The 22,532-nt window shown below is 37.3% G+C and overlaps 1 protein-coding gene across 2 annotated transcripts in view; it reads left to right on the forward strand.

Annotated features, from left to right (window-relative positions):
* Positions 1–278: 278 nt before the first annotated feature.
* The window catches only part of LOC127876435 (protein KIBRA-like), a 44,948-nt gene continuing 22,694 nt past the window's right edge, over positions 279–22,532 (forward strand). For both annotated transcript variants that reach the window (XM_052421715.1, XM_052421716.1), the window contains exons 1-16: positions 279–473; positions 1,820–1,929; positions 2,338–2,432; positions 3,045–3,153; positions 4,655–4,814; positions 5,615–5,744; positions 6,269–6,394; positions 7,528–7,679; positions 10,734–10,898; positions 11,738–11,827; positions 13,084–13,282; positions 17,175–18,100; positions 19,517–19,579; positions 20,536–20,622; positions 21,325–21,508; positions 21,930–22,145. In XM_052421715.1, the coding sequence (XP_052277675.1) occupies positions 346–473; positions 1,820–1,929; positions 2,338–2,432; positions 3,045–3,153; positions 4,655–4,814; positions 5,615–5,744; positions 6,269–6,394; positions 7,528–7,679; positions 10,734–10,898; positions 11,738–11,827; positions 13,084–13,282; positions 17,175–18,100; positions 19,517–19,579; positions 20,536–20,622; positions 21,325–21,508; positions 21,930–22,145 (2,940 nt within the window). In that variant the 5' untranslated portion in view covers positions 279–345. The remainder of the gene's footprint in view (positions 474–1,819; positions 1,930–2,337; positions 2,433–3,044; positions 3,154–4,654; positions 4,815–5,614; positions 5,745–6,268; positions 6,395–7,527; positions 7,680–10,733; positions 10,899–11,737; positions 11,828–13,083; positions 13,283–17,174; positions 18,101–19,516; positions 19,580–20,535; positions 20,623–21,324; positions 21,509–21,929; positions 22,146–22,532) is intronic.

A 22,532-nucleotide genomic window follows, 5' to 3' on the forward strand; every position in this document is an offset into this window, starting at 1 on the left:
ATATGCTAAAAATCTCACCACGATGTGTTGTGCAAGACCGATTCAGGAGTAAAACAATCTATTTAAATAGAGAACAATTCGTGATACATAATACAGCCATTATGCGGGGAAATATTACAAGCGATACTGACACTAATGTGTAAGTTTCATCTGTCGTCTGTCATTTAAAAATCATTTTCAGAACAGTGAAAATTTCCCCCTTTTGTGCCTCCATTCAATAACATTGATCGCATTCCTTAGGTTTTAAAGACACAATTTGATTGGCTACCACACTGTACTTCCCATGACGTCAGCCACATAGAACACAACAAAATGGCGTCGTACAACAACTTTGTCTCATGAAATATGTCAAGAAGGAAAAATGGGGAGATACCCCTACCGGAGGGTTGGGAAGAGGGCCAGGATGTTGATGGAAAATATTTCTACATTAATCACAATACACAACAAACAACCTGGATCGATCCACGAGACAGGTTTGCGCAATATTGTCCAATATGTATGTGTATAAATCGGTCATCTTCGTAACTCCGTTATGCACATTTAAAACGTTTGCCTTCGTAAGGTTGAGATTTAATTAAAGGCCGACAAATCGATGATGTAAACGGCATGGTCTGCATATAAGTGATGTATTGCTTTGTAAGGTGGCGATGCCACTGTCCAAAAACCACCTGCAGGATGAAGTATCCCAGTGTGACCCAAATTCGACGATGTAACGGTTACTTGAAGCAATATTTAGCAAATAATGAAAGAAATACTGAAATGTTTAATAGCACAAATTAATAATTTTAATATCGGCTGTATTACTTTGAAATGATTCCAAGACAATAATCATCCATTTAATCAATACAAATAGAACATCGTCGAATTTAGGTGTCGTTGAGTTGCGGTAGGATATTGCAACAAAGTTTACAAACACCGGCTTGTTCATGACGTTGGTGATTCAATTTTCTGTTCTAACTTTCTTCATTGTTGCACATTTTATCTGCATGACGTAAGTATCGATACTGCAGAAGCATGTCATTGCAGAAAAAATATATTGTTTTTGAATAAATGAATCCATAACTTGTATACCAGATGCTAGTCCATATACACGGACTCCCCTAGCCTTTGATAATTTTTGCTATGGCGGCTCTGGCAGTCCATATGCACCCCTTCATAAACATTGGTGCAGTTCAGCGCAGCGAAGCCATGCGCTTCACTAAACAGACGTTGTTTGAGACAAATTGTGGAAAATAATGAATAAACTTCATAAACATGTTAAATTTACCTGAATGGCAACCTACGGATGTTATCCTTTGCATGCACCCTATAAAAACACGACGATGTTTCAACACACTTTTCTGGCTGACATGTTTATGTTTAAATTTGAAACAGTGTATTCTGTATAGAATACCACATCGTCTTTATAGGCTGGAGCACATAACCCGACGTGCAAAATATTGGTGTACTGCGACCTAACCAATATTGGGTCAATTTTCCAATATGGCTGATACAGCGTACAAAACAAAACCTAAGTCAATGAAATCAATTATTTCTTGCTTTAATGGTACCATTTGGATGAGTTTGTGGTTTAGATATGTAAACTTTAATAAATGTTTGCAGTTTCAGTGTTCCTTAACCCTTGCATTTTTGATAAAGTGTTATTAAACTTACTCATGTTGTCTGCAGTTAGCATCACTTCTTATTTTGTTGCATCAAATTAATCAATTGAAGCAATAATGAAGCATCTTTGTTAACTGATTAATACTAAAAGTTCATACCAACACATTTCCATTCAAAGAACAAAGAATTTTCAGACTTGAATGCTTTCATTTTACAGGTTCACGAAACCCCAGTCATTTTCTGACTGTGTTGGAGATGAGCTGCCATATGGATGGGAAGAGATTTATGATCATCAAGTTGGAGTCTACTATGTGGACCACATTCATCGTAAGTCACTTACATAATAATTATTCATATGTTGAGAACTGGGTCCAAGTAATGGCTGAATTTTTTTTTTGCGCAACACTGGTTAAGATATAAGTAACTGTCCTTATAAATGATAACTTGGTTAGAGATTTTGGTACATAACTACCAGTAGTACTTACTTAAAATGCTTATATTTTGGGTTGTTTGGAGTGATAAGCGTGTTGACACAATTTTTAAGCTCTGGTCTTTGTACTAAATAAATGTGAATCACAGATCCATGTAATGCTTGATGGTATCTTTCATGAACATGTATCTTTAAGTGTTCATACAGTTTACATCTAGATCTCAAGTCTACTATTCTGTTTCACAACCATGATCTTTAATTGATGTTCACTTTAAGTCAGTGATGGAACACTTTATAATTTGTAGAGAGAAACCAGTTAGAGGACCCTCGCCAGCAATGGCGCTCAGAACAAGAAGCCATGCTCAAGGACTATCTAGTCACGGCAAAGGATGACCTGGAGGTACTTTCCCTTTTCAATCCTATATCAAGTAAAATTATAGAAGCTCTTGCACTTGTTCCGGTTCACTCTATTAATTGACACTGTTAAGTCAGCAAATATTACAGTGTATGTTTTTTAATAACATTCTTGTATTATGGGGTTGACTTTAACCTAAATTGTGTGTTAATGTGATCTCTTTTAAATATAATCTAACTTGTTGTTCACATTGGGACCGAATACATACTTTCCCCCAATTGTCTTCCTTAGATCCTGCTCTATGAATCCCAGCAAAATCTGGCTTAAAATTGCTTCATTAACACATACAGATTTCAGGGTCTTAGTACTGTTCTGCTAACAAATTGTTGCAAAAAAACAGGAACTATTAAATGTCCTAATTTTAGTCAAAATTACATGATTTCTCCAATCCAAAGGACCCTAGCCCTATTCGCATATGTTGAAAAACACCACTGACTCTAAAATGGAAATTCAGTATGAAAATATTGCACATTGAATTGGGATGTCAGGCATGTGGAGGAAGCCTTTCTTTTGCACTGTTTGATATCACAGGTCATAGTGTTTGTGAATGTCCAATTGTTTGTGTGTCACTCTCAGTTCTTTCTGTGCACATTCCAGGCTAAGAAAGAGATCTGTACAGTGAAGGAACAGCGGCTGCAGCTTGCCCAGGAGGAGTTTCAATATCTCCATGATACACTCACAGGCTGGAAGTCCTCCAGAACGAGCTGTATGTATACAGAGACATTAACTGAATGAAATTGGGTGAAGTGTTGTCCCAGATTAGCCTGTACAGTCCATACAGGCTTATAACAAGGGATAGTCTCCGGTTTATGGAATGGAATTTTTTAGTTTTACAGCAGTTCTCTTCTAAGCAAACTTCCGGTGAATGCGGAATGTGTTGTCCTTAATAAGCCTGTGCAGACTACACAGGCTTATCTAGGACATCACATTACGCAGATGCTTTAAGACCAGTTTGCTTAGAACACAGCTGATTTAAAAGCTATAGTTGAACAAAATACCATGCACATTTTAATGATGTGTTTTTATAGCCTAGGTAAAAACTAACTCTTTGTCTAATACTGTTAAAAATCAAACAAATAAAAAGCGTTGTACAGTTTACTGGTATTTTGTCAGCACTCTGTTACTACATTCAATAAAGCCAACATATCATCTTTGGCTTCCATGTCTTGTAAAATATCGCTATGCAGTGTAAGCAGGCAATTTATTTGTCTAGCCTTGACGTGCCAAATATCTGTGTTTTACCAGGTTTTCAACAAAGTTGAACATGATTGTTATTAGTATGTGGGTCATTTTTAGCTCACCTGAGCACAATAAGCTCATGGTGAGCTTTTGTGATCGCCTTTTGTCCGTCGTGTGTCATCCGTTGTGCGGCGTCAACATTTACCCTGTTATCACTCTATAGGCCACATTGATTGTCCAATCTTCATAAAATTTGGTCAGAAGATTGGTCTCATTGATATCTTGGATGAGTTTGAAAATGGTTACGTTTGCTTGAAAAACATGGCTGCCAAGGGGCGGGGCATTGTTCCTTATATGCCTATAGTAAAATCTTGATGACACTCTAGAGGCCACATTTATTGTCCAATCTTCATGAAACTTGGTCAGAAGATTCATCCCAATAATATCTTAGACGAGTTCGAAAAAGATGCCGGTTGGTTGAAAAAAATGGCCGCCAGGGGGCGGGGCATTTTTCCTTATATGGCTATGGTAAAACCTTGTTAACACTCTAGGGGTCACATTTATTTTCTGATCTTCATGAAACTTGGTCAGAAGACTTGTTCTTATAATATCTTGTTATCTCAGGTGAGCAACTTTGGGCCTTTCAGGCCCTCTTGTTTGTCAAATGGTGGTCATCGGTAAATAATAAGCATAGACATATCTTGATGAAACTTTTAAATAGCATGCTTTCATAACATTGAGATCAAGCTTTGCATTGTATTTTGGGCATGTCATGGTATGGTAACTGACTTGAGTCAGTATGGAGATATTATGATGAAATAGCTTGAGGGTATTGTTCTGATTTATTTAGTAAGATAGCTTGGATTCAGACCTAGCTTGGGATTGCACGATTATTTACATTATATTAGAACCTTTAGAGTTGAAAACATGTTTTTTGCTTTAAGAATTTTCTTGCATAAAAACTTGTTTACAGCTTTGCACCAACTAATTATGCTATTTCATTAATTATTTTCTCTTTTCTTTGCCAGTAAATTCCAATTCCAGCGTAGGAAGTACCAAGTACGACCCAGACCTGTTGAAGGCCGATGTCAATCACGCTCGCAAACGTGTGGAGCGTCTCAAGCATGAGCTGGCCCAGATACGAACAGAGATGCAGTACAAGCAAAGGGGACTCGATACTCTTACTATGTGAGTTACAGCCACTGAGAAATAGTGAGGCATGGGTACATCGAGCAAGTTGTCAAGCATTTCTTGCTATTCAGATTTATGGAGATGCAGTGATTGAAATCAATGCAAGCCTGCACTTCCTGCTGTGGTTTATTTGCAATCATGATTTCTCAGACTTGCTGTTTGATAAAGATTACATAAAAAATGGGCAAGAATTTTAATGTAAACTTTTGGCTGCTAATGCACAATTTCTTTTTCGGCTATTTACCGTAATGGATTTATAAAAATAAAATCTTGTTGCCATTTTTTAAAGCCAAATGGACCAGTTTTTGACTATTTGCTCATTTGACGAATGGCAGACTTACACCTGGCTGTATTATTATTTATGTCACTGACAGCAATCTCTAAACAATGATTTCACATTAGGTTGTAAATAACAGTAATCTCAAAATAATAACTTTTTACATGAGGTTGTAAATACCAGTATTTTCAGAATAGTAACTATTCACATGTGTTCTGAGAATAAAAACTCTGCCCACTATGATATAAATACCAGTAATTTCAGAATAATAACTCTTAACATGAGGTTGTTAATTTCAGTAATTTCAGAATTAGTATTTATTATAAACAAGGATATAAATACCATTTATCTCAGAATATTACTTCTTCACATGAGGATTTAAATACAAGTAATCATTATCTCAAAATAACAACTCTTTACACGAGGTTGCTAATACCAGTAATTCTCAGAATATGACGAAGTAGACTCATGTTTGTTTGCCAGCCAGTAACTAACCCTAAATGCTTTACCCCTTTTCCAGGGTTGACCGAAAGCTGTCCCAGCCTGGAACAGGTTACAGTGTGGAGGAGGCAAGGCAGATGATGGGGGAGATGAAGGCTATACAGAAGTCCCTGGTCTCTGGAGAAAGGGAGCGCCTCGAACTTATGCAGGTAAGGGTTACACTAGTGAGCAATCTAGAGCAATATTGCACAAGTTTCTGTGCCCTGATCTGCCCTGCCCCCTTTTTGCTGCCTTTTGGACATTGTTTACAAAAAATATTGACATTCATTGGAGGTGTTATGTTATTTTGCAAATGTTCAAATAATGAAAATAATATGCTGGAAAGGTTAAACAAGTGGTCTAGTTAGAAATTCGATACTTTTCAATATAATTCAGAGTAATATGAAAGAATCCAAACTATGTATTGGAATAAAGCAAGTTTTAAGTTATTTGTTATTCAAAAAATTTAAAATGAATATACTGGTAGAACAAAAGATCATATAGAATTTCTTCAAATCAACATGCTTTTTATTTGATAAACTGTTCTGTACTTAGTAATTGACGTTGAGACATGCGTATTCTTTGAACAGAACATTTCACAATAGTTAGACCACCCTCTTTCATAGACATTCATGGTTGGACTGTTTCAGCCAATTGATCACTAGCTATGTGCATCTCATATCTGTTTCTTCAGTCGCTGGCCCTTCTGAAGGAGGACTTCACATACGGCAAAGTGGGTGGGTCCTCCCCCGATGTCTCCATGATGTGCATACCCCTGGAGAAGTCTACCACCGCCTCACAGACAGACCTGCGTGGGGAGGTGAGCTGGCTTCGAGCTTGAATTGTGAACTGGCTGAGGGAATAAGGGGCTTAATGCATGTGCGTAAAGTGTCGTCCAAGATTAGCCTGTGCAATGCACACTGGCTGATCAGGGACACTTCTTTCCGCTTTAATGGAGTTTTCTGTTTAAAGGAAGTTTCTTCCTCTTCTAAATGAAAATCCAGTCTAGGCAGAAAGTGTTGTCCCTGATTAGCTTGTGCAGACTGCACAGGTCAATCTGGGACGACACTTGTGCACGTGCATTAAATCCTGTTTTCCCAGTGCTAGGCACATATGCTGTTCTTGAATACTCATCTGTTTTTTCTATTCTTAAAGTATTGAAAGAACAAATGTGGGCATTTAAGGTCCATTTGTTGATTTAAACCCTGGGATTCTATTTCATGAAAAAGAGCTAAGAAATTTCAGTTCACTCTGTTGCAAGAGTAAATGATCGTCAATCTTATAGAGTGAGTTTAAATCACAGCCTAGCTGCATGGCTTGTGTTAAGAATAGTCTGGAAATATTTTGTATGGCCATTTTTGCCTATCTTTAATTCAATTAAAACAGTTGTTAGTTAATGGCATTAGAAAATGCATTTTAGACTGTTTAACTGATTTTGATTGGCTAAGCTTGTTCATTTGAAAAAGTTTACTGATTGCAGTAACTTAAATATTGTTTATTCCTGCTAAAACAAACAGAAAGAATGGAAAAGAGCAGTGAAACAGTATTGATACTTAATAATTAAAGAAAAAGAGTATTAACATTGTTGTGGCAACATTTATGGCCCAGTCTTCACAAAATGTGATTTTAATGTTTGTTCTAATGATTTCTCTGCCGAAATAGATATGATTCCAGTCCATTGAAATATATGGCTGTCACGAGCTTGGAAGTTTTCCTTATCTGGCAATAGTAAAACCATATGAATACCCCTTTCATTTTCAAACTTAGTAAGAATATTGAAATATTGTGTTTTGATATCTGGACTGAATAAAAACATGATTGTGGTTTGTTCGAAACCATGGCTGTCAGTGCCCAGTATTATGATAATTATCTATTTTGTAATAAGCCCAAAAGTGACAGACGTTACTGTTCCCAAGTTCGCTTTATCTGATCTAGTGCCATTAACCGTTTCAGTTTGGCCTGAACAGCAGTCGTTACCTGGCCGAGATGACCCGCCTGCGACTGCAGTATGACGCGGCTAGACAGCGACTGTCCTCCCTCAAACACATGCTGGCTGACCTAGAGGATGATATGGTGCCTGGACAGAATGAGTCAGACAAGGACAGGTAGAAAATACATGAGGTTAAATACATGTACATTTATTTATATTCAGGCTAGATTTTGTCAAAAGTTTGAGGCTTATAAGATTTTGTTTGCAACTAGTTTTTGAAGCTATATTTCATAAAAAAATAAGATAGAGACTTTAACCATGCTGTTTTTGTAAAGTGTTTTGTAGTTGCAAATTTTATGCAATTTATAATCAATTACCACAAATGAGGACCATGAAGACTGATTGTTATGTGTATCACCCGTCTCATTACCTCAAAGGTCAAGTTCACACTTCAAGGTCATAAGTCAAATTAAGCCATAAACAGCTCCTGTGTTACTTAAGCAGAGCTTTGAAACAAAAGTAGAAAGTGGAGGCACGCAGGCCCTACAGGCACAAATCTTATTAGAATGTGTCATTGGTGTCTTTGGTCTTTTAAGCAAAATTATTCAATCAGGTTCCATGGTGTCTTTTGTATTTTGAGCAAGATTATTCAATCAGGTTCCATATATATTTACGGAAGGCACAACATCAATGTAACAGAAAGTTGCCCAATTTTATTATTCATGTGAGTGAAATGGTAGATTTCTACCAAGACATGGGTTTGCTCATCCTCCCAGCTGATTTTGTCCTTTTCAGTGCCAAATGTCTCAACTTATAGTTTATAACTTCTCTGGTTCTAGTAAGAAGTTTTAATGAACCAGCAAATGATGAAGGCTATTTTTGTCCCCTGATGTGTTTCCTAAATCAGACCTCAGGATCATTCTTTATATATATTTTTTTTCTGCAACAGGCTTCTTGCGAAAGTTGAGCTCGTTAAGATTTTTTTTCAATGGAAGCACAATGGAAGTTTGCTTGGACGCATGCTATTCTCCTGTAGTTTTTGACGTACAACATTCACTGTTGCAGGCATTGTTCCTTGTGATATTAAGTAAAGCATTTGAGATTTTTATTGTCCAAAATTCAAAATTAAGAAAGTTATTTCCTTAGGCAATCTTTAACATGCTATGTATTACAACATGGACATACTGTGAAATCATTTATTTTCGCCAGCACGAAATTTCGTCATTTTTATAAAAATGGCGTTTTCGTCAGCACTTAAATTCGCCAAGTCCTGACTTTGAAAAAAAATGCTTCAGTCAATATCCGATTTGTTTGTCCGAAATATATCGCGGTTGCGAAAAATCGTAGTGGGGAAAGAGGGAGGACACTTGAGAGTCACTTGCAGGAGATGGGGCCTGTTTGTCACATGTCAATATACTAGTCTTTTGTTATCAGGTGATCAGGAATTTGCCCCCATTATTGTATCATTATTATGATTAGCGGATTAGTGGGACCAAATAACCGTTAACGAGTGTTAGAAACCCAGGTTTGAAACAGTGAAGCCAGCTGCCAATTGGTCCTATTCATTTATTATCATGGCCAAACTAATAACAATCTTACCTTTATCGGCACAAATTAGAGAAAGTGCGAAGATTATTGGTTAAAATTAGTGTTAGCAAACTGTTTGGTCAGTTTTCAATAAAGTTTCAAGAGGTTTGCATCGTAAATATTTGATCACTTTAAGTACAATAATTTCGGAAGTGTAAAATTAACAGTGCACTATGGGACAGCGGTTTCATAGGGCAAAGTTCAGATTTAATTGTAACAACCAATGGAAGAGTGAGTTTAAATTAGATTGAATGCAATAGGATACAAAGCAATGTTTTATTGCGTCATACTCAGAAATTCGAAACACATGCTTTCCGGGGATTTCCTGGAAATCGCGCATAAATAAAAGTGAATTTTTGAAAACAATTTCCCTACATTTGGATGGAACTTATCGTCATGATTGCTAATTTCTCTTTACCTGTTACGTTTTCAATTGCTACAAGTGACACTTATATGAAACATGTATCGTAAAACTTGTAAAAGATGTCAATGATTAAAAAGATCGGTAGCCCATAAAACAAAGCACAAGCTATTTTTACACCTGTATTGTAGTTAAACGCAAACAACCAAACACAAATCAAAATGTTCTGTATTTATTTGTAATCAATGCGGAAAATGTATACGGTAAGTATATACATCATCATTTAATTTTGTTTATTGTCTTCTGCAACAACACTGAAAAACACAATACACACAATGGGTAATAAAGTTGTTAACAATTAGCGCTTATCATTACAATTCTACCTAAACGAAGTCAACCCAGTCGATACAGCTGTACTGCTTTCGCGTTTTAGAGCAATGTCACGTGTCAGATAAGTACACTGTGTAATATACACCCTTTTGTGTCAAAACCGGATTTATCTTGATTACGTAACAGACGGAGTATGTATGCGTGGATTACGTTGGATTTTAGTGCCTCATGCCTTTGGTAATTCATTCTTAATTTGTTCAAATATGGGACATAATTGTTCGTTAGGATCTTGAATTCTTCAATCGGTCGACTGACGAAATATACGAAAATTAATGCCTGACGATATATAATGGTTTCACAGGAGGGGGATATTGTGGCAAAGTCTAGATTTGAGTATTGGTCTGGAAATATAAGTCTTAATGCATGTGCTTAAAGTGTTATCCCAGAATAGCCTGTACACTCTGCACATGGAATCTTTCCGCTTTCATGGATTTTTTTTATGTCCCCCACCACTATAGTGGGGGACATATTGTTTTTGCCCTGTCTGTTGGTTGGTTGGTCTGTTGGTTTGCGCCAACACTTTAACATTTGCAATTACTTTTGCAATATTGAAGATAGCAACTTGATATTTGGCATGCATATGTATCTCATGGAGCTGCACATTTTGAGTGGTGAAAGGTCAAGGTCAAGGTCATCCTTCAAGGTCAAAGGTCAAATATATAGCTTCAAAGCGGCGCAAAAAGGGACATAGTGTTTCTGACAAACACATATCTTATTTTTGAATGAAGTCTCTTTTAAATAAAGATCCAGTTGAGGTTTAACTGTTTAGAGTGTCGTCCCTGATTAACCTGTGCTTAGTACACAGGCTTCTCTCGGACGAAACTTTACGCACATGCTTACAGCCCCGTTTCCCAGAGCGACACTCATTTCCAATGTGTGTTTGTGCCACAGGTTGCTGCTGGTTCAGGAGAAGGAGCAGTTGCTGAGGGAGCTGAGGGGCATCGACACCAAGGGCCGGTCCACAGCCGAGATTGAGCAGACCAATGAGAAGATACGGCAGCTGGGCATGGACCTTAGTCACGCTAAGGAGATCTCCAATAAACAGATTGCAGAGAGGTACTAATTGCATGTATCCATATGTGTCTTGTTCTGAGAAAACTGGGCAAAATGCATGTGCGTAAAGTGTCGTCCCAGATTAGCCTGTGCAGTCTTTGCAAACAGTTTGGATCCAGATGAGATGCCACAGAACGTGGCGTCTCATCTGGATCCAAACTGTTTGCTATTCTGAAAGTATTCTTTGAAAAAAATCGAAGAAAATGCTAATTTTAGAAATTCAGCAGACAACATTTTAGCAGATGACAAATTACCCAGCATGCAAAGGGATAAGTGTCATCCCAGATCAGCCAGATTAGCCTGTGCAGTTTTTCTGCCTTTATGGAATTTGCTTGTAAAGGAAGTCTCTTATAAACAAAACTCAAGTCGAGGTGGAAAGCGTCAGACTGCACAGACCAATCTGGGATGACATTTTAATATCATTAATAATTACCTGCTATCCCTAGCTTTACCTTCCCAGGTGGGTTAGCTTCTCCAGAAATCTTCAAGTGCCGGAATTTGGCCACCTCTCCTACTAAAATAGATCAGGTTAAGCATAGTACATAAAAGTACATAAAAGTTACATGCATTAAGCCTTGTTTTCCCAGCGGCTCATACCTTATTGTCATTGAATATCTTTCATTGAGATAGTGCACTTAGTACCAGTATAAGACAGTGGCATAGGAGCTTGCTTTACTTGGATGTGAAACTCATGGCATGGAGAACAAGTTCCTATATTATTGACAATCCATGCAATCAATTTAATCTGCCCATGCAGACAATCTTGTTATATATTGACTTCAATAAAATGCCTTTATTGACACAGAAATTATCTTTTTAAATCATGTTTTGTCATTCTTCAGACTAAAAAGACAAGAGAAAAAGACGGAGATTTTGAAGGAACTTACAGAGACTACCAAAAGAACTACATTGTTAGAATCTCAGCTGAAAAGGTACTTTGAATATGAAACATTTGTTTTCTGACATTATTTCTGTTTAAAAACATGTTTAAAAAGCAATAATATGGATACGATTTGAAATCATGTTGCATGTATATTGTCAATGCTTGGTCAAACACAGTAAAAAAGTTTGGTCCTGAAAAACTTAAAACTAGTCCTCACAGTTGATAAAAAGTTATTGTAAAAATGTGCTTTTAATTAAGTGTATCGATTTAATTTGTTATTTGAAATTATATAAATCAGATGTGTTCAAAAAGACCAGTAGTGAATGTTTTAGAGAAATAAAATCAGCTGCAACTTTTCAAAGTTTTCTTCTTAAACATATAACCCTTAGAAGTAATTGTTCAACTGAAATTAGTATTCTTATCTACCATAACTAACAAAGATCTTATATACCATTACTAACAAAGATTGTGGGGGAAAAATGGAAGTGCCCTGTAGCTTGGTTTGTTTGGTTGGTCCGTCACACTGCATATGTTTACATTATGTCCCAAACTAGTCCCTGCCTATCAACTTATAGATATGTTGTTAATGCTTAATGGATGTAAAAACATTATATTATTTTCGCATATGACACAATATTCATTAAAGAGTAATATGCCCTTGATCATTGGGAATTTCTTATATATTTTACACAATCCTACATGTGTACTTTGTGTCGCAAACACTTCTCTCAGTTTTTGCTTGTCAACTTGAAACTGTATAGATATATTGTTTATACTATGTAGAGGTGCAAGATGTTAGTTATGTGTAGGTCAAGCTATGCTTTGTACAGTTATGTGTCGTTTAATTTAGAAAATTTATTTGTGAACAATCTGAAATAGCTTCAAGTAAATTTTACTTATACACAAGTGTTGCTACTGCTTGAGAAAAACCCTTGTATGGGTACTTGTAATCTTGCATGACTTACTTAGTTTGTCATTATTTTAACAATGTTTGTAGTTTCATTGCCCTGGTTTCTGTATCATTTTAAGTTGAGAAATACCCAGTTGTTTCAGCTGATTGCCTCTTTGCAAATGCAATGATTGCTTCACAAATAGTCACAGTTAGATCGTAACCTTTAGGATTCAGCTAAGCAATTTAAATTTGTTGGTGAACCCAGTTCGGTTTACCAAGTTTTGAGGGAAAGAAGGGGATATTTTGGTGAACTAAAAAAAAGTAATGAGGGAACCCAGTTATTAGGGAGAGAAGGGAACAAAGGCTCCATTTGATGATTTGTTGCCCCTTATACCTGCCTGATACATTTGCAGCATGTCGATGAGCACGCTGTCCATCTCGTCGGGTTCCAGCCTGGGCTCTCTGGGCTCCCTCTCTGCGAGCAGTTTGGGCTCTCTCAGCTCCCTGGGCATGGAGCTCAACATGTACGGGTCCACGGGCTCCAATCTGCAGAACCTGCACCGCCGTGTGGAGACCCAGCTCCAGCATAACTCCAGTGTGTCGCCTATACAGGTAGGGAAAGATACCTATACAGGTAGGGAAAGATACCTATACAGGTAGGGAAAGATGCCTATACAGGTAGGGAAAAATCCAGGGCCCGTATTTACCAGCCCTTTCTTAAGAATATAGAAAACGCATACAGTGTTGTTTTTTTCACCATTTTGGGAATGGGACCAGGTCCCTTTGGATTTTGAAAATTCGTTGCGTTTTGACTAAAAGTAAAATTCGGAAATTAGTGTTGTTGTTGTTTTGCTGAAAATGCTTTTAAATTGAGAACATAAGTGTTTTCAGTATTATATTTACCAAGGTTGAACTTATATGGATCGGAGATGAACAAAATATTGAGATCTATAAAAAAATAATTTTTTTTTGAAACCTTCCATTGGGAATTTTTAACTCCCTTTTGGGAAAAATATATACTTTTTCCCATTCAGTGGGAATGGGGCCGATTATCAGAGACCTGATTTTGAATGAAAAATTGTTTGGTGTTCCCGTGTTCTCTGTAGCATTCCATACTGCTAGTATTTAGAAAAGTTCAATAGTCAATTGAAATTGTTAAAACACATTTTTAGCTCATCTATTTTTTGAAAATTAAAAAATTATGAGCTATTGTCATCACCTTGGCGTCGGCGTCAGGTTAAGTTTTGCGTTTAGGTCCACTTTTCTCATAAAGTATCAATGCTATTGCATTCAAACTTGGTACACTTACTTTCTATCATGAGGGTAATGGGCAGGCAAAGTAAGATAACTCTGGCTTGCATTTTGACAGAATTATGTGCCCTTTTTATACTTAGAAAATTGAAAATGTTGGTTAAGTTTTGTGTTTATGTCCATTTTATTCCTTAAGTATCAAAGCTATTGCTTTCATACTTGCAACACTTACTAACTATCATAAGGGGACTGTGCAGGCAAAGTAATGTAACTCTGACTGGCATTTTGACAGAATTATGTGCCCTTTTTATACTTAGAAAATTGAAAATTTTGGTTAAGTTTTGTGTTTAGGTCCACTTTTTTCCTAAAGTATCAAAGCTATTGCTTTCATACTTGCAACACTTACTAACTATCGTAAGGGGACTGTGCAGGCAAAGTTATGTAACTCTGACTGGCATTTTGACGGAATTATGGGCCCTTTATACTTGAAAATTTGGTTAAGTTTTGTGTTTGGTCCACTTTACCTCTAAAGTATCATAGATATTGCTTTCATACTTGGAACACTCGCAAACTATCATAAGGGGACAGTAAAGGACAAGTTGCATAACTCTGGTTGTCATTTTTTATGGAATTATGGCCCTTTTTTGACTTTTTGTGTTTAGATCCTCTTTACTTCTAAAGTATCAAGGCTATTGCTTTTAAATTTCCCCTCAATCCCCCCATTATTTATTTATTTTAATTAAAGAATATCTAATAAATGACCACCACACCCTCATACTATACCACCCCCCTCCACCCCCCACCCCAAATTTTTGTTTATGCCCCTGGTAGGGTGGCACATAGCAGTTGAACAGTCAGTCGGTCAGTCAGTCCGAAATAACTTTGACATTGGCCATAACTTTTTCACTTTTGGAGATAGCAACTTGATATTTGGCATGCATGTGTATCTCATGGAGCTGCACATTTTGAGTGGTGAAAGGTCAAGGTCATCCTTCAAGGTCAAATTTATGGTGTCTCTCCGTCCGAAAACTTTTACATTGGCCATAACTTTTTCAATATTGAAGGTAGCAACTTGATATTTGGCATGCATGTGTATCTCATGGAGCTGAACATTTTTAGTGGTGAAATGTGAAGGTCAAGGTCATCCTTCAAGGTCAAATGTCAAATATATGGCGTCAGTCCGTCCAAAAACTTTAACATGGGCCATAACTTTTTTAATATTGTAGTTGATATTTGGCATGCATGTGTATCTCATGAAGCTGCACATTTTGAGTGGTGGAAGTTCAAGGTCAAGGTCATCCTTCAAGGTAAAAAACAAAATTTAAAAAAAATCAAAGCGGCGTTTTCATGAAGCTGCACATTTTGAGTGGTGGAAGTTCTAGGTCAAGGTCATCCTTCAAGGTCATCCTTCAAGGTCAAAGGTAAAAAAACAAATAAAAAATTTCAAAGTGGCGTTCTCATAAAGCTGCACATTTTGAGTGGTGGAAGTTCAAGGTCAAGGTCATTCTTCAAGGTCAAAGGTCAAAAAATTTATTTCAAAGCGGCGTTATCATGAAGCCACACATTTTGAGTGGTGGAAGCTCAAGGTAAAGGTCATCCTTCAAGGTCAAGGTCATCCTTCAAGGTCAAAGGTTAAAAAAATAATTATTTAAGCGGCGTTATCATGAAGCTGCACATTTTGAGTGGTGCAAGTTAAAGGTCAAGGTCATCCTTCAAGGTAAAAAAAATAAATAAAAAATTTCAAAGCTGCATTCTCATGAAGCTGCACATTTTGAGTGGTGGAAGTTCAAGGTCAAGGTCATCCTTCAAGGTCAAGGTCATCCTTCAAGGTCAAAGGTAAAAAAATTAAAAAATATCAAAGCGGCGTTCTCATGAAGCTGCACATTTTGAGTGGTGGAAGTTCAAGGTCAAAGTCATCCTTCAAGGTCAAGGTCATCCTTCAAGGTCAAGGTCATCCTTCAAGGTCAAAGGTCAATAAAAAAAATATAATCAAAGCAGCGTTCTCATAAAGCTGCAAATTTTGAGTGGTGGCAGTTCAAGGGCGTCGTGCTAAAACCTTTACATTTGCTCTAAAATTAAAGTGCTTCCATCTACAACTTTGGAACTTCATATGTACATGCACCTTGATGAGTTCTACACGCCACACCCATTTTTGGGTCACTAGGTCAAAGGTCAAGGTCACTGTGACCTCTAATATAAAACTTTAACTTTGCCTCTAACATCACAGTGCTTCCACCTACAACTTTGAAACTTCATATGTACTTGCTCCTTGATGAGTTCTGCACGCAACACCCATTTTTGGGTCACTAGGTCAAAAGTCAAAGTCACTGTGACCTCTAATATAAAACTTAAACTTTACCTCCAACATGCTAAAACCTTTACATTTGCTCTAAAATTAAAGTGCTTCCATCTACAACTTTGAAACTTTATATGTACATGCACCTTGATGAGTTCTGCATGCCTCACCCATTTTTGGGTCACTAGATCAAAAGTCAAGGTCACTGACCTCTAATATTAAACTTTACCTTTGCCTCTAACATCACAGTGCTTCCACCTACAACTTTGAAATTTCATATGTAGATTCACCTTGATGAGTTCTATACGCCACACCCATTTTGGGTCACTAGGTCAAAGGTCAAGGTCAATGTGACCTCTTAAAAAAAATATAAATAAATTCTGACGAGCTTTTGCAACCGAGCGAGGCACCCGTTATGCGGTGCTCTTGTTGAGTATAGTTGTTTTCCCTTTTTCTTTCAGTAAGTCTGTAGAGGTCATTAAATTTTCTAAGAAAACATACAGGCCCAGCACATATTTAAGTGGGCCAGTTACTTGCAGGCTCTTGCTAAATAATATTGTTTAATCATTGATTAGAATTATTAAACGGATGATTCCTTGATTCACAAATAAATCAATGTTTATGTTAAGAACTCATTGGACATGTCTCATGCTCTTTTTTATTAGCACTGTGTATTATTGCTGGACCTAAATGAGCCTTGTTCTGGAAAAACTGGGCTTAATACATTTGCCTTAGGTATCATCCAAGATTAGCTTGTGCAGTCTGCACAGGCCGATCAGGGACGACACTTTCCGCTTTTATGGAATTTTTCTTTAAAGGCAGTCTATACGAATATCAAGTGTGGACGGAAAGTCCCTGATTAGCTGAAGCGGATTGCACAGGCTAATCTGGGAGGACATGTAAGGCACATTCATTTCACCCAGTTTTCCCAGAATCATATATTTACTTAAATTCCAGGAGAGTGCAATGTGTGTGTCCCCAGACGTGATGGCGGCTGCTACAGGCAACTACCTGACAAGTGTCCTGGGAAGCAGTAATCAGGATCTGAGTTCAATGGCTGGACTCGGTCTCATGCATGGCCACGGAATGGGGGGTTATGGGAACGGGATGAACTTAGGGCAATACATGCCTAGCTATAGTACAGCTGTGCCAAATACTGCTGGAAATATGTTGAACTATGTTGGAAATGTGCCAATGATGGGGAATCTTATGTCAACATACAGTTCCACTGTGCCAGTAGTTAGTTACCAACACTCATCGCTGCATGAACACTATACAGCCACCTCTGGTGGTAGTGGGACTTTGGCTGCTTCCTCCCATTCTTCTCTGTCATCTATGTCTCCCCCTGTATCACCGTATGACGTGGGACCCCCACCCACATACGGCCAGCACATGAACATCGGTGGGCCCAATCTTGGCAAGCCACCCCCGCCCTACGTCCCCCAGGGTCGTTTTGCCCCCTCTCCACCCACCTCCCACCACAACAGTATAGCAAACTCATTACCCCATAGCATACCTCAAGTCAGCAGCAGCAACAGCCAATCAAAAGTAGTGTTAGATCCGCATCTATCAACAGTGCACTCTCAGTCAAAATCAGACTTGCCAAATAGTGGAGGATATACGCAATTCACCGGGTATAACCCATCCTACCAATCAGGGGATGTGAACAGTGACTCGTTTTATATGAATAACCATTTGGCTAAGAGACTTCAGTACCCGGACATTCATGATATGGGCTCCAACCCGCCTCTCAGTCCGATTAGTGAGAGTAGTTCAGGCGTGTGTAACAACCTCTCTGGTGGAAATACCCGGAGCATTTCGGCGGCGGTCAGTGACGAGTCAGTAGCTGGGGACAGCGGGGTGTTTGATGCTGTTGTGAAAAAGTGAGTTGAAATTACTCATATCTATGGTTTGCAAGCCCTGAAATTAGCATGTTTTTATTTTGTAAGAAAATGAAGTAGAAATTTTTAGTTATATTTAAGGAAGTTTAAGGAAGGGTCTTTTAAGTATAATAATTCTATAATGTCGCACCTTTTTGCCATCTAATTCTACCTGGATAGTCATGAAAACAAAACAGAAATGGAAGCCAAATATACATTAGAATATTAAACAAATTGTTCATTCAAACTTGAATTATTTTTAGAATGGTAAAAAATTGCACTGCTAAACAAGTCCTACAAACAACTTGTGGTCGAATTCCATTCTTCTTGTTGCTAATTAAAATTCTTAACTGTGTTACTAACTTGCATATAGCCTTAATGAAATTGATGACTAGTTAGTGACTTGAATTCTTTCATGCAATGGCAGTAAGGAAAAAAGATATCAACTTTGCCATGTGCTGCAATCAGGTGTGAGAGCCATTTGTCAAAAACATTACCTTTTACAAATATGTATGAGGTGATTGTAATTTTACAATAAATAAATGGAATTTTATCTCCAGCATTAGCTATCTAACCATCTTTCTTACAAATTAAATAATGATATTGATCAACAATCAGTAAATCATGACCATGTGAAAAGATGTTTGTGAATGTGTCTGCGATTGTTTTAAAAGGGTCAATTAAAATTAATAATACTGATGAAGTACTCTGGCCAGGCCTAAACAAAAAGGCACAGCACACTGCCTGCCCAAGGTATTTTACCGCTGATTCATATAATTGTATGTATCCTGTAACTTAAAACTTTCCCCCATAAGAAGCAACATGAAAATGGCTTTTGCAACCAGCATAAAACCAGAACAGCCTTCGAGTAACTCGCAGTCTGTTCAGGATTTATACTGTTTGCTGCTCATCATTATCTAAGGGTTGGAATTGAAGCCTCTAAAACTTGAATCTAGTAAGAAAGTTCTTTGATTAAATATAACATTCTAAGTGACAACAAATGCGTCAAAATACATATCTCAGTGGTAAATGGTTAAAGGATTCTTTCCCTGTAGGGATTTTTAGTCCTTTGCCTTGGCAGAGCCTGACATGTGTGCTGTGTGTGCTTTCTTTGCATTTCCTGTTTCCTTAATTCATTGAACCTGACTGGGAAGTCTGGGCTTAGTTCATGTGGGTGAAGTGTCGTCCAAGATTAGCCGGCACAGGCTTATCAGGGAAGACACTTTCTGCCTAAACTGGATTTTCATTTAAAAGACACTTCCTTGAAATGGAAATTTTAATAAAAGCAGAAAGTGTCATCTCGGATTAGCCTGTGCGGACTGAGAAGGCTAATATTGGACATTTAACACACATGCATTAAGCCCAGTTTCCCCAGAACAATGCCCCATTCATTTCCCATGTCCCTTGTGCTTGTTACAGAGATATGCTGGATGAGGTGCTAGAAGCTGGACTGGAGAGTGCTCAGATACAAATCAAACTCAAGTGAGTCATTCACAGTGTAGTCTTTGTAATGTAGTCTCAATATCTTCTAAGTATTTTCTGTGCAATTGTTAATTTCCCATGGTATCTACTGATGCTGTTGGGCATATCGCAATTAGCCTGTCAGTTCTTCCGTCTGTCTGTACGAGGTTTACCATTCGTGATTTGTTTCATATCATGTAAATAATTCTCACGATATTTGCATAGATGGTATCTACAAATAATCTGAACCTGCTCATAGCCCCAGACATCATTTTGACCTTGACATCTACCCACCTTGAGACTTTAAGGTTCATATTCTTTGTTTACCTAAATGGCCTGTTTAGTCTAAGGACAATACTGCCTTTTACAAAGGTTTGGAACTTGCCAGAATTTTATGAATTTCTATGAACACTGTCAACACACCCTTACCTCAATTTGAGCTTGACACAAACCTAGTTTTGGAATAAGACTTATTCAAATGGGCCAAGGAACTGATACAAGGTATCGTCTGGGGGCATCAGTATATAAATATTACATTTCTGACAGGGTGACAGTAAATTTGTCAACTTGAGAAAATACTGTCAACCGAGGCAAACCCTGTCAGACATGTAATATTTATTTTCATTATACCGAAAATACTATTCAAACAAGAAGAACGGAAATGCAAAACTGCACATGTGTGTATGGGACAGTATAATTTTTTACCATTCCGCACGTGATTGCTAAGGTAGCAGGCGACAGTATTTTTTGGACAGTAATTTTTTTCCGGCTGGGCGAGACAGTATTTCTATGTCACGATGGCCTATGGGAGTTTAGCATTGTGAATAAAAGTGAGGTATAATAATGTGTAATGAATGCAGCATGTCGCAAGCCTTGAGATTGTAATTAGTAAGTATTAGATTATCTACCTCTAATAAATAAGTCATCCAATCTTTATCCAGTATGGTTTTAATCTAATATATTCTGTACTTGATCAGATTTGAGAGTGGAGAGAGTCGACTGGTGATAGGCCTAGAGCAGGCCCGCAATCTCACAGCATTACAGTTCCCAGAGAACTCCAGGGTGTAAGTACAGCTGTTATTATATGAACTGCATTCTGCGAGAAACTGGGCTAAATGCATGTGCGACTTTTGCGTAAAGTGTCGTCTCAAATTAGCATGTCTCTGCCCAGATTAATCAGGGATGACGTTTGCGCAAAGACTGGACTTTCATTTAGAAAAGAATTCCTTAATACGAAAACTTCCTTAAAGCCGAATGTGTTGTCCTTTATTAGCCTATAATTGTAATAAATAATTGTTCAAAATCACAACACTTGATACGGCCATTTAAGATATTAACATAATAAATATAGTTTGTAAAGATTCCTTCTAATTGTTTTGTCTGTTAACCATGTGTGAAATATATGGTTACTAAAATGGTTAACTGGTTACTTTTTTTGTAAACTTTTGTAGCCTTATATAAAAGAACAATTTTGTGTAGTCATAAACAAATTATAAAAATTATTTTCTTTTCTGGCTGATGAAAATATTGTTAATTGGAAAATGAAAACATGTAACAGTTAGTGTCTGACTTTGTGTTTTAAGTGCACTTCTTTGCAACAAAAATCATTTAAAAAATAAGTTCAGTGTCATACATCACTATAATGGTGTAAAGCAATTTGGCAGCAATTTCAAAAGTGTCGGGCCATAACACTGTTTCACATCTTACCCTAGATGTCTTCTGGATATTGCACTGAAGTGTAATTTGCCCCTGTTCTGAATTTTTAGGTGTATCAAAGCAGCATTACTACCCAGTGCGGACAACACCTGGATGACCGAACCCTCCACGGATCTGAAGAACCCAAGGTTCAGCGCGGTGTTTTCCACCAAGATACCAGCCAAGAGTCTGCTGACGAAGACGTTACAGGTCATGATTTGGTGCCTGCAAGACGGTAGACCAGACGAGTGTTTTGTAAGTGGTCATTGTGTTAGTATTTTCAAATGGTTGCTCATGAAAAGTTCATGGATTTTTATTGACACCAACTGTTAGAATATTCCACCCACCATCACAAAAAATATATGATCTGAAAATATATATTCCACCCACCATCACACAAAAGATATGATCTGAAAATATACCTCTTTTCTATTAAAATGTAAGAAAAAGATATAATCTGAAAATATACCTCTTTTCTATTAAAATGGAACAAAAAGATATAATCTGAAAGTATACCTCTTTTCTATTAAAATGGAAGAATAGTCAAGCATGCTGTCTTGAGATATGTTTTTGTTAAGAGTCTAAATGGAAATTGAATAACTGAATTAAAAAAAAGGTTTTCGTATTGAATTGTTTTCTTAAAAATGTTTTTAAAACACTTTTCTTTCCATCCCAGGGTTGTGCATCAGTAAGCCTTGCTGACTTTGACCTGAAAGATGTGATATCTGTTCGATGGTACAACGTACTGAGCTTCAAGTTCATGCAAAACGATTCACGTTCCGGTGCAGCAAAGAGGTCCCCTCTTGAAGCTACCAGTCGAAAAGTGAAAGAGAGTACAACAGTCAGCTATAATCAGACAGAGAGTGTCTCTCACTCACAGACTATCTCAATGGTATGTTGAAGTTTATTGAGTCATCAAAGTTATCAAGTTATTTAATCCTTACTCAGAATGCACCTAATCTGCTTCTTCTATTGATAAAACATAACTTTGTAATGTTGTTATATGTAATTCATTATGCAGATAATTATCATCCACCAATGGCCAAGAGACAAAAAATTGTCAGTCCGTCTGTTTGTCACAAAATTTATTTTTTGCGGGGGATATCAATTTAACAAACTTGCTTTTTATTTTGAAATGACAGATTGCAATCGTGAAATGGAAACTTTATTTTAATGTCATAAATACTGACCTGTTATCGTATGCTTATAATTTCCAAGGGGAAATAACTCATCCGGAATTTTAACTGGGAATCCGCCACCTCAATACCATAATACAGGC

Source organism: Dreissena polymorpha, chromosome 4 (assembly GCF_020536995.1).
Source record: "Dreissena polymorpha isolate Duluth1 chromosome 4, UMN_Dpol_1.0, whole genome shotgun sequence".
Lineage (NCBI taxonomy): Eukaryota > Metazoa > Mollusca > Bivalvia > Myida > Dreissenidae > Dreissena > Dreissena polymorpha.